At 31.7% G+C, this 11,386-nt stretch overlaps 2 protein-coding genes and 1 long non-coding RNA gene across 3 annotated transcripts in view; 2 read left to right on the top strand and 1 right to left on the bottom strand.

The window, feature by feature from the left end:
• The window catches only part of LOC139497820 (uncharacterized), a 48,462-nt gene extending 47,120 nt beyond the window's left edge, over positions 1-1,342 (top strand). The window contains exon 11 of the mRNA XM_071286055.1: positions 1,280-1,342. Coding sequence (XP_071142156.1) covers positions 1,280-1,342 — 63 coding nt within the window. The remainder of the gene's footprint in view (positions 1-1,279) is intronic.
• Positions 1-11,386, bottom strand: part of LOC139499281 (uncharacterized) — a 740,979-nt gene that overhangs the window by 514,632 nt on the left and 214,961 nt on the right. The gene's annotated exons all lie outside the window — the stretch shown is intronic.
• LOC139499046 (uncharacterized) lies at positions 4,199-7,561 on the top strand. Its single transcript, XR_011658089.1, has 3 exons — positions 4,199-4,380; positions 6,814-6,921; positions 7,355-7,561. It is a non-coding gene; the product is annotated as an uncharacterized lncRNA (long non-coding RNA).

Raw genomic sequence — 11,386 nt, 5'->3', positions numbered from 1 at the left:
CCTGCATGCAAACCAGAAATCAGTCTGACAAAGATCAGAAGATTGGCAAGAACGGACGCAAGTCAACTCGACCCACTGCCAAAACGGCCTACTTTTTAACAACACGTCTCCCTTTCTAAAAATGTCCCACACTTGTTAAGGGAGCTACCATGCGAGTTTTATTGGAGGTGGGGGGTCACAGGCACTTGTCTCAGAAAAAAAATTCCCTATATACCTTAATATAACACATTAAGGTATATAGGATTTTTTTTTCTGAGACAAGTGCCTGTGACTGTGTGGGGGGTGCTTGGATGTTATTTGAAAAATATGCGGAACTGGAGTTCTGTCAACTTTAAAAAAAAAATGCAGGATAACATTTTTATCATAGCCCCCACCCCATAAAAGTCAAGTGGTGGCTTCCTTACCAACTCGTTCTGCTTTAAAAAAAAATTGCCCTACTTATAAAAAGGGTTAAAATCTGTAAAATATACTCCTGCAAAGAATGGCCTTGCCCATCTTGCATGACTTGGGTAAAATCCAAATGAATATAATTAATATTTAATTTATATAAAAAATAAAAGTCTGCAAATTTGCCCTTATTTACATAAATTTGTACTTATCTAGACTACCTAGTTCAAATAATTACAACTTCTTGAAAGGCTATTACATTTTTTTTATTTGACGCCTTACATAATTAGTCATTAGAGTAAAGTGTAAAAAAAATAATAATAATAGCCTTTCAAGACGTCATAATAATTTGGACTATTAGACTACCCAGAAATTAGAAAACACTAATATAAAAATTTAATATAAACATAAAATTGATAATGGAAATGGGGAATTTGTCGAAGAGACAACAACCCGACCATAAAGCAGACAACAGCAGAAGGTCACCAACATGTCTTCAATGCAGCAAGAAATTCCGGAGGCGTCCATCAGCTGGCCCCTAAACAAATATATATACTAGTTCAGTGATAATGAACGCCATACTAAACATGCTAAACTCCAAATTGTACACAAGAAACTAAAATTAAAAATAGTACAAGACTAACAAAGGCCAGAGGCTCCTGACTTGGGACAGGCGCAAAATTCAGGCGGGGTTAAACATGTTTATGAGATCTCAACCCTCTCCCTATACATGTACCTCTAGCCAATGGAGATGTATGATATCTATTGATTTAAATTGATGTGTCATTTCTGAAACCATGATTGTGGATTCATATTTATTAATAAATTATTATGTACATGTAATTTATGTATTTATTTAGTGTATCATAATCTATTTGAACTTTTTTTTTAGCTGACTCGTCTCAAAATCAAGCTGTTTGGGCCTCCTCTTGTACATGGGAAGTGGACTCCTTGAGAAGGTGAAAGGTCTGCTTTACATGTACATAATGTTAATATAAAAATACAAAAAATGTGGTGATCATGGTGATAGTGAGTGAGAAAATAGAGGAATTTTTAAAAGTGTAAATTCACTTTTTCCACTTATAAATCTGTCATATTGTAATTTATATGATAATAATGTTTAAATTACATAATTATTTTCAAAATAAAATATTGTTTAACGAGAAAAGAAAACTCTCCACCAGAAATCAATTGACATCGAAGTTAACTGTTAACAACAATAGGTCACTTAAAGTGTTCCAGCTAGGATTTGAAACATCCTTCAACAATGACTATGAGCAAAGCCAATACTGCATATTCAGTTTTTAAGGACCCTATATAAGAATCACAAATTTGTAAATCTATTCAAACAAGAAAACTAAGAGACTGATTTATACAATGTAAAATATAAAAAACAGAACCAAAAAAAAATAAGATAACAGCAACATAAGACAAATCGAACCACTAAATTACACTTATTTAGTTAGAAATATGTGTCGGATGACCCCTCTTGCTAAGTAACATGCCAACATGACTAAAAATAGAACATATGGGTAAAATGCAGTTTTTATACGACCGCAAAAATTTTAATTTTTCGTCGTATATTGCTATCACGTTGGCGTCGTCTGGCGTCGTTGTCGTCCAAATACTTTTTAGAGAATAGAATTCTATGAAATTTTAACACAAGGTTAATGACCACAAAAGGAAGGTTGGGATTGATTTTGGGAGTTTAGTCCCAACATTTTAGGAATTAGGGGCCAAAAAGGGCCCAAATAAGCATTTTCTTGGTTTTCGCACTATAACTTTAGTTTAAGTGAATAGAAATCTATGAAATTTTGACACAAGGTTTATGATCACGAAAGGTAGGTTGGGATTGATTTTGGGAGTTTTAGTTCAAACAGTTTAGGAATTAGGGGCCAAAAAAAGGCCCAAATAAGCATTATTCTTGGTTTTCGCACAATAACTTTAGTATTAGTAAATAGAAATCAATGAAATTTTGACACAAGGTGTATGACCACATAAGGAAGGTTGTGATTGATTTTGGGAGTTGAGGTCTGAACAGTTCAGGAATTTGGGGCCAAAAAGGGGCCCAAGTAAGCAATATTCTTGGTTTTTGCACCATAACTTTAGTATAAGTAAATAGAAATCTATGAAATTTAAACACAAGGTTCATGACCATTAAAGGAAGGTTGGGTTTAATTTTGGGAGTTTTGGTCCCAACAGTTTAGGAATAAGGGGCCCAAAGGGTCCAAAATTGAACTTTGTTTGATTTCATCAAAAATTTAAAAATTGGGGTTCTTTGATATGCCGAATCTAACTGTGTATGTAGATTCTTTTCAAAATTGGTCTACATTAAGGTCCAAAGGGTCCAAAATTAAACTTAGTTTGATTTTAACAAAAATTGAATCCTTGGGGTTCTTTGATATGCTGAATCTAAGAATGTACTTAGATTTTTGATTATTGGCCCAGTTTTCAAGTTGGTCCAAATCGGGGTCCAGAATTAAACTTTGTTTGATTTCATCAAACATTGAATAATTGGGGTTCTTTGATATGCCAAATCTAACTGTGTATGTAGATTCTTAATTTTTAGTCCTGTTTTCAAATTGGTCTACATTAAAGTCCAAAGGGTCCAAAATTAAACTAAGTTTGATTTTAACAAAAATTGAATCCTTGGGGTTCTTTGATATGCTGAATCTAAAAATGTACTTAGATTTTTTATTATTGGCCCAGTTTTCAAGTTGGTTCAAATTAGGATCCAAAATTATTATATAAAGTATTGTGCAATAGCAAGAAATTTTCAATTGCACAGTATTCATCAATAGCAAGAAATCTTCAATTGCACAGTATTGTGCAATAGCAAGAAATCTTCAATTGCACAGTATTGTGCAATAGCAAGAAATCTTCAATTGCACAGTATTGTGCAATAGCAAATATTTTCAATTGCACAGTATTGCGCAATAGCAAGAAATATCTAATTGCACAATATTGCGCAATAGCAAGAAATATCTAATTGCACAATATTGTGCAATAGCAAGAAATTTTCAATTGATTGGAGTTATCTTTCTTTGTCCAGAATAGTAGTTAAATCAACTAAAATCATTGTTTTATAATACAATATACAATGTATATTCACTTTTACTACCAACTGATAAATTAAAACAATCTTTACTGGCATTCAGTGATAACAAGCACCTTTTGTTACATTTTAATATTTTATGATGTATTTAAATGAGTAGTTATTGTTGCAAACTCCATAAGAAATTTGAATTGAGATCAGTTTTGGAAAAAGGGAAAGGGGGATGTGAAAAAAAAATGAGGGGGGTAAATTTTTCTCATTTCAGATTTCATAAATAAAAAGAAAATTTCTTCAAACATTTTTTTTGAGAGGATTAATATTCAACAGCATAGTGAATTGCTCAAAGGCAAAAAAATATTTTAAGTTCATTACACCACATTCATTCTGTGTCCTAAACCTATGGCTGTGTCAACTAATCACAATCAAAATTTAGAGCTGAATCCAGCTTGAATGTTGTGTCCATACTTGCCCCAACCGTTCAGAGTTCAACCTCTGTGGTCGTATAAAGCTGCGCCCTGCAGAGCATCTGGTTGGCTAATACATTTATCTCTGAAAGCAGAAACTAAAGCATTCAGAGCAAATTTGACCTGGGGTTAAAATGTTTACCAGGTTAAGAAGAGCTATCCTTTTTTTTTCAGGGAAAGTTTGTTGGTTTAGTTTAAAAGATCAAAACTAAGCCAATTTTGCAAGATCAAATATTAAATGCAATTTTGGCAGATTGATATTATAACTTCATTTCATTAAACATTATTTCTTTTATCATTTTCAATGAATGTACAAGTACAAGTACTTTGAGAAGTAGGAGAAGCTAAGCAACAGAACAGAATTCATTTGGGTCATTGCTGTCTAGATTATATAGTGGATTCATAGATTGTCATTGATTTATGTACATATGAGCACAGAGGAGCAGTAGTCAATGAATAATTTTGTGATGAGAGGTATGTTTATATTAAAATGATGCCTAGTTTATTTGATAATTTTGCTCTCTTGTCAAACTCGGTAAATCATGTACATGTAGTTTCCAAGATTTATTTTAAACTTTGAGGTCATAGAGTTCTAAGTTTTGATTCTTGTTGTGGGCAAGTTTAAAAATTATCCAGGTTAACAGTTAGAAGTGACAAATTATTTTTTTTACAAAACCATGAACAATTTGTAGTCCAGTCTAACTAAGATTTAACCCTTTCCTCCATGGAATTTTTTTTTTACATACTTGATTCGCATAGGATTTTTTCAATAAAAAAAAATCATCAGGTTTAAAGTATTAATGCATTGTGAAAACGAACATTTCATCAATGAAATTCAAGTCAGATATTCTCATGAATATCCTTTTCATATTGGATACAATTTTTTTTAAGTCTTTTTTAATATGCAGACATTTTGTAGTCAATGCATTTCAACTGATGTACTACACAGGCGTCAAAAGGCGTCATTATGGAGTAAAGGGGATGGGGTCAAAAAGCATCATTATGGAGGAAACGGTTAACCTCAAACTAATTAAAACAGAAAATGTTTTAGTTCAAATCTATAGCGTTATGCCCTTTATATACACAGAAAAAAGTCCCATAAAATCTAACTAGAGGAAAACTCAAAAGTGGCATTTTATATTTCCTTTGGAAACTAACATTGGAAGGGGAGATAACTCCACAAAAATGAGTCCTTTTTTGGTCAGTTTTTGGTTGGTTTTCTTGAAATTTATGTAAAGGCTTAAGCACGATACTTTTATGGAGTTATAAGTTTGTATTTGACTAAATTATATAATCTCCTGCTCATGAAATGTACAAAACCAAAGTGTTACAGGTAGTTTTTTTTTGTTTGTGCATTTTTCATTAAAGAAATTGCAAATTTGAAGCTTTGAGACCATTTTGAAAAAATAATGTGAAAATTTGGTATTGTTTATATCTGTATATTATATTCTTTCAGCATCTTACTTGTCTAAAGAAACTTTAAACCACAAAATGAAGAACACATGCTTAATTATTTTTATCAAATTTGAGATTCTTTTCCTTGATTACGATTTTCAAACATGGAATGTGGGTATTATTTGTACAAAAAATTATAGTACAAAACAAGTACATGTACTGTACAATACATGTACCGTACCTAAATGTTACAATAATTTTTTAAGTAAAGAAAGTTATGATACTAAATATCAAAAGTAAATGTCCAGTACTACAGATTTTAAGTACAGAAACATTACCTATGCAAAAGTAGCAGTTTATATGAATTCAAGAATTGAATCTACATGTATATTCAATTAAAGATTTCTTGCTGTTGTGCAATACATTGGGCTGTTGCGCAATAATTGATTAATCTGTTGTCAGACTGCAAACAAACAATAATTTCTCAATGTCACATGTATATCAGAAATTTATAAAAAGAAAACTAAAAGAAGGTTTTCTTAATAGCTATAAATCAGTCATTAAAGTTTAACGAAATTTTAAGGATACATTTATTTCCAAGAACTTGAAAGTCACCCCTTTTCTTATGACATGTATGAAGAAAATCTTATAACTCAGAAACTGACAAACTTAAATTTATAAAAATCAAATTGGAGCTTACAAAAAAATTTATGAACAATTTAACTAAGTTTCAGGATATTCAGCATTTTTATGTCCCACTCAATGAAGTTTTGGGGGGTATAATGTTTTTGACCTGTCTGTCTGACGTCCAGTCCTGTTTCTTGTCATCACAACTGTTCTCAAACAACACGACAAAATTTCATGAAATCTTTTTAGATAATAAGGACATACAATGTAGATGTGCATATCGACAGGAAATTAAGATTCAATTTTTTTCTAGGAGTTAAGCCCCTTTGAACTTATTTGCTTTAATGTACTACTTCAACAGTTTGTTATTGTAACTCCCCTGAATCCACACAACAGAATTTCATGAAACTTTGTAGATAATAAGGACATACTATGTAGATGTGCATATCGACAGGAAATTACAATTCTTTTTTTTTTCTAGGAGTTATGCCCCTTTGAACTTATTTGCTTTATTACTACGTCAACAGTTAGTCATTGCAACTCCTCTGAATCCACACAACAGAATTTCATGAAACTAAGTAGATAATAAGGACATACTATGTAGATGTGCATATTGACAGGAAATTATGATTCAATTGAAGTTTATCAATTGCCAAGGTACATTGAAAGGTTGTTCTTTTATTAAAATCTGCACATATATAGGATTTTTTTATAAGCTTAAACTTGATCTTCTTTCTGTTGTTGGCTTACATTTTGTTTCAACTTACTTAAAAGTAAAAGTATATACATGTAGGAAAGGTATAAATTAGTGAGCATCGGTTCATACTACATGTAGTTTTTGTTTGGACTTCTTGATTAATTTATATATATTATATACAATTTTAGCTTGTTACCAAATGAAAGGAAAGGACATTATTGGCAAGGATTGATATTACTGGTGAACATGTATGTCATGTAGGTGTGAATGCCCTGCAAAACAGACCTGATATCAAAGTAAGTTCATCTGTAGAATTGCAGTTAATTTAAATAGTTTTATGTTATCTACCTAAAACTGTTTCAAGTTTAATTGTACATGTACACTGTTGCTTATTTTTCTCACTTTCTGATTCAATGCATGCATTAAGCCTTACTCTGCTCGCCTCCTTCTGCTCCATACAAACACACTTGAGATGTCAGAAATTCAGACTATCATAGCATTTACATTACAAACTTACCTATTCAGACTGGCCTATATTATGTATTGATAAGTTAACGTTGTTATCATTTAGAAAATATAAAATATTTGCCACTGGACATTAAAATAAGCAAAAAAAAACCGACCAGTTAAAGATTTTGCATTAACAGAATGAATTTGCAAACATATAGCAATTAGCTTATGTAATTCATGGAAGTTAGATTTATATTCTTTATGAATATTTTATTTCAGTTACCATCACAGTGAACATGGTGAAGAATAACCAATACCATGAATACAGGACATAGAAGACTACCTCACAAACTTGGGAATTTTACAAAAAATAGAACGTTTAAATTTACAAAGAAGACATTTTTTTTGACATTCATAGACTTGGAAAGTAAAGAAATTATAATGTGAATATTAATCCTTGGAAATAAAATTTTTAACTTTGAAGAAGATTGAAGATTATGTTTGTTCTAAGAAAGTTTGAAGAAAAAGGATACATTCAAAAATGCAAAAAGGAAATATTACAGTATTCTCAATTTATACTCTTGAGATCAATTACTCTTGATATATAATTAAAAGGACTTATAAAAGTAAGGACATTTGGTTGAATTGCCAATGAGAAAAATATCCACCAGAGTTCACATGATGTGATAGTGAGCTATTATAGGTCACCATATGTCCTCCAACAATGAAAAAAATGAACTATATAGTGTGTTGTGAAAAGGTTTGGACATGACAAATAGAGAAAACGAAAAGTCTTATTTTATCAAGTTAATACATGAAAGCAAAATTCTTTAAATATGAACCAAAGACCACCACTGAAATACTTCTGATTATTGTTGATTTACTCTTGAAATAGCATGTAAAATGTTTAAAAAGATATCATCAATATTCAACTTGTTAAACAACAAGTCACTGTATGACAGAAAGTTCTATGACAAAATCCTTGTATGTGTATTGCATCTGACAGAATATTTTTTTTAGATAGAACACTAGGAGACTATATACATGATATAAGGAAATGCAAATAAAAAGTATCATCACCTTAAAAAAAAGTATAGCATTTTATCATTGACAGCTCCATCAAAAGTTTCAGCAATACAATGCAACTGTTACATAAAAATCAAACTATACTATATACTATAATAAGTGTGTTATATATACTACAATAAGTGTGTTATAAACTATAATATATATATATTATAATGCATAATAATAATAGACGTTATACGTCCGTGGTACAAAACATCCGTATTACGGACGTGGTACTAAACGTCCGTATTACGGAAGTGGTACTAAATATCTGTATTACGGACGTTTTACGGATGTTTTACGGATGGGAAGCAACGGACGTTTTACGTCCGTGGTACTATTCGTCCGTAGACGTGCCGTATAATACGGACGTATTACGGATTTTTTACGGACGTAAAACGTCCGTAGCTATTTTACCTGTGTATGAATGGACTTCTAACGAAATAAACGGATTAAAACAAGTTATTCGTTCGGCGTCCGATCGAGCTATACGATAGGGTGTGACCGACACTTTACATTTGTCGTTCGAATTGTCATATTTCCACGTAGTTGCCTTTTATATCCGACTATAAGATTTATTGAAGGCCATACGGCTGCCTATGATTGGTGACATCCTCTTAATTTAAACTCTGGTGGCTAGTTGTCTTATTGGAAATCACACCACATCTCCTTACTTTGTTTAATAGTGGCGTCGGCGTCTTCGTCATTCAGATCGTAAGGTTTCTCGATTGAGTTTTTTTACTTGTCATTTTGAATCCTTTCATAGCATACTGAGATCACCCCAAGTTTTTGGTGGGGTTCGTGTTGCTTAGTCTTTAGTTTTCTATGTTGTGTCTTCTGTACTATTGTTTGTCTGTTTGTCTTTCTATTTTTAGCCACGGCGTTGTCAGTTTATTTTCTATCTATGAGTTACTGGATCTTGCACATATATAGAATCCTTATCGCCATACTTGATACAGTTACTTCCTATATATTATGTGTAGTGAAGAGAGGAACACGTACAACCCTCCTCCCAAGCAAGATCTTGACCTTAATCGTGAATGTAATGCGCTGTAAAATTACTGGACAATTTCACAATTTGATGTTGACGATGTTATTTTCTGCGTTCTGATGAAATAAACAGCACTTGTCTTGAATCTTTTGGCATTATAGTAAAGGGTTAATATCGAGTGATTTCCGAGTGCCAGTTTTGATGAAACACACAGTTGTCTATCTCAAGTTAATTTTTCATAGTGTTTAAATTTTCGAAGTCTCATTTGTGTTTGGTATGTTGAAGATGACTATTTACATCTCGGAAGAAAGTTCAATGTTTATGGCTATTTTTTTATGTTGGATGATTTTATTGGCCTAAAGGTACGCTACTGAACGTCAATCAATCGATTGATAAATAATTTTAAATTAATAATTCCGTTTGATCATTGTCAAAGACATGTATACATTTGTGTAATTATGATTTCATGTTGTTTAATAAATGTGATTGTACCTGTGTATTGTATATTGCAAGAAGGACAAATATTTCCAAGGCTAAATTCGTGTTTGTAAGATTGAGATTTCAACACCTTTTTATAACAAAACAAACATTCATTCTGGACATTTACACACAAATAATCATCATCAACAAAGGAAACTCAAATTGTCAATGTCTTTTACACTATTGTTTATCGATCATTTCGATACGTAAAAAGAACACGTTGTGCTTTATACTTAAACCTATCGCCTAGGATTTACCTTTTGACCGATTTAAAATGATCAAGTATACGAAGAAAGCACTGCTGTTCAGATTGCTTAATATACATTTGATTTGAAGTTTTGATTTATGGTTATTTAGTAGAGCAAAGACACTTACATATTCTTTCGATATACCTTTTAATTGCTTGCTTATGATACTAAATACAAAATGTTCATAGTATTCTGATAGTTATTTCAGATATTTTAAAATAACATGATGATGGACGTATATCCATTGTCAGACTAGTGTCACTGATGAGCCTTACGGAGTACGTGTACTTCAAGTCAACCTCGTTTGTTTATGTCTGTAGTTCATGTTATACTCAATCTTCAATTCTTTGCAATATTAGTTATTGCAGTCTGATTTCATTTGTTTAAATTTTTGATAATGGGGTTGGCTGGTTTTTATTTAGTGTCCTCTTTCTTTTCCCTCTCTTAAAACATTCCATAGTGTAAACTCCGGTATACCGATATCTTACGGTAAAACTGTCCATTTGAAGCCTTTTTGAACATCCTATCACCTATCATAGGCTATCGGTTCTGCAGATGGAGTAGGAACACTGATCCAAATATGCTGTACTATACTTCAATGAATGTTACGAAATTTTATTTCGATGCCAGTTGAAATTATAGCAAAATTAAAAACCAATTGTTCAGAGAACAATTGAAAGTCTTTCCACATCAAAGAAATTTTGATAAGATAGTTTCTTCATACTGATGCGATAAATAATGGTTTATTCTAATTTTGAGTTGAATAAGAGAGATAATATGCTACTTCCGGTGAAATGAATGTCACTTCCAGTCTCATATGATAGCTTCTTTCACACTGATTCCAAAAATATATAGTTTCTATATACTTTTGTATGTAGAATTGGAGATAATTGGCTACTTCCGGTTTGTTGGAAGTCATTTGTAGTCTTCAGTAATCAGTTTATGTATCTATATCACAAAATATATGGATTCCGAGTATTTTTTCAAGAAAAATGTGCAAAAATGGCTACTTCCGGTTTTTCCAAGGTCACTTCCGGTTGACAAATTTCAAGGTCATATGTCACTCAACATTTTGGTAAAGGTCATATGGCTATATAATGAACCAAGTTGAAGTAAACATCAATAAACATGATAATTACACATTTCAGGGGCACTAACTCCTATAAGATGCCATTAGATTGTTTCAGACCAAATGTTACAAATCAACATTACAATTAAGCAAACATTTTGCACTTGTTCTTTTATACATATCTTTAAAGGTGTTGGAGAAAATGCTGAAAAAAGGAATAGTCAACATTGAGAACTTGAACTTGACCTTTGACCTTGACCTAATTTTCTAAGTAAGGACCCAGGGGACTCAAATAAAAACATTCCAGGGTTATACGGTTAACGGTTTATGAGTTAAAAAAACATATCGACAAATTTATTCTGTAAAGGTAGATAACTCCTATAAAATTTCATCAAATCGCTTCGATCCAAATAAGCCAAAAATTACTGAGGATGTAACGAACAATTTGTAAAAAG

This window comes from Mytilus edulis, chromosome 12 (genome assembly GCF_963676685.1).
Source record: "Mytilus edulis chromosome 12, xbMytEdul2.2, whole genome shotgun sequence".
NCBI classification, from domain to species: Eukaryota; Metazoa; Mollusca; class Bivalvia; order Mytilida; family Mytilidae; genus Mytilus; species Mytilus edulis.
Note: the sequence above shows the minus strand (reverse complement) of the source record. Positions and strands in the feature narration are given on the sequence as shown.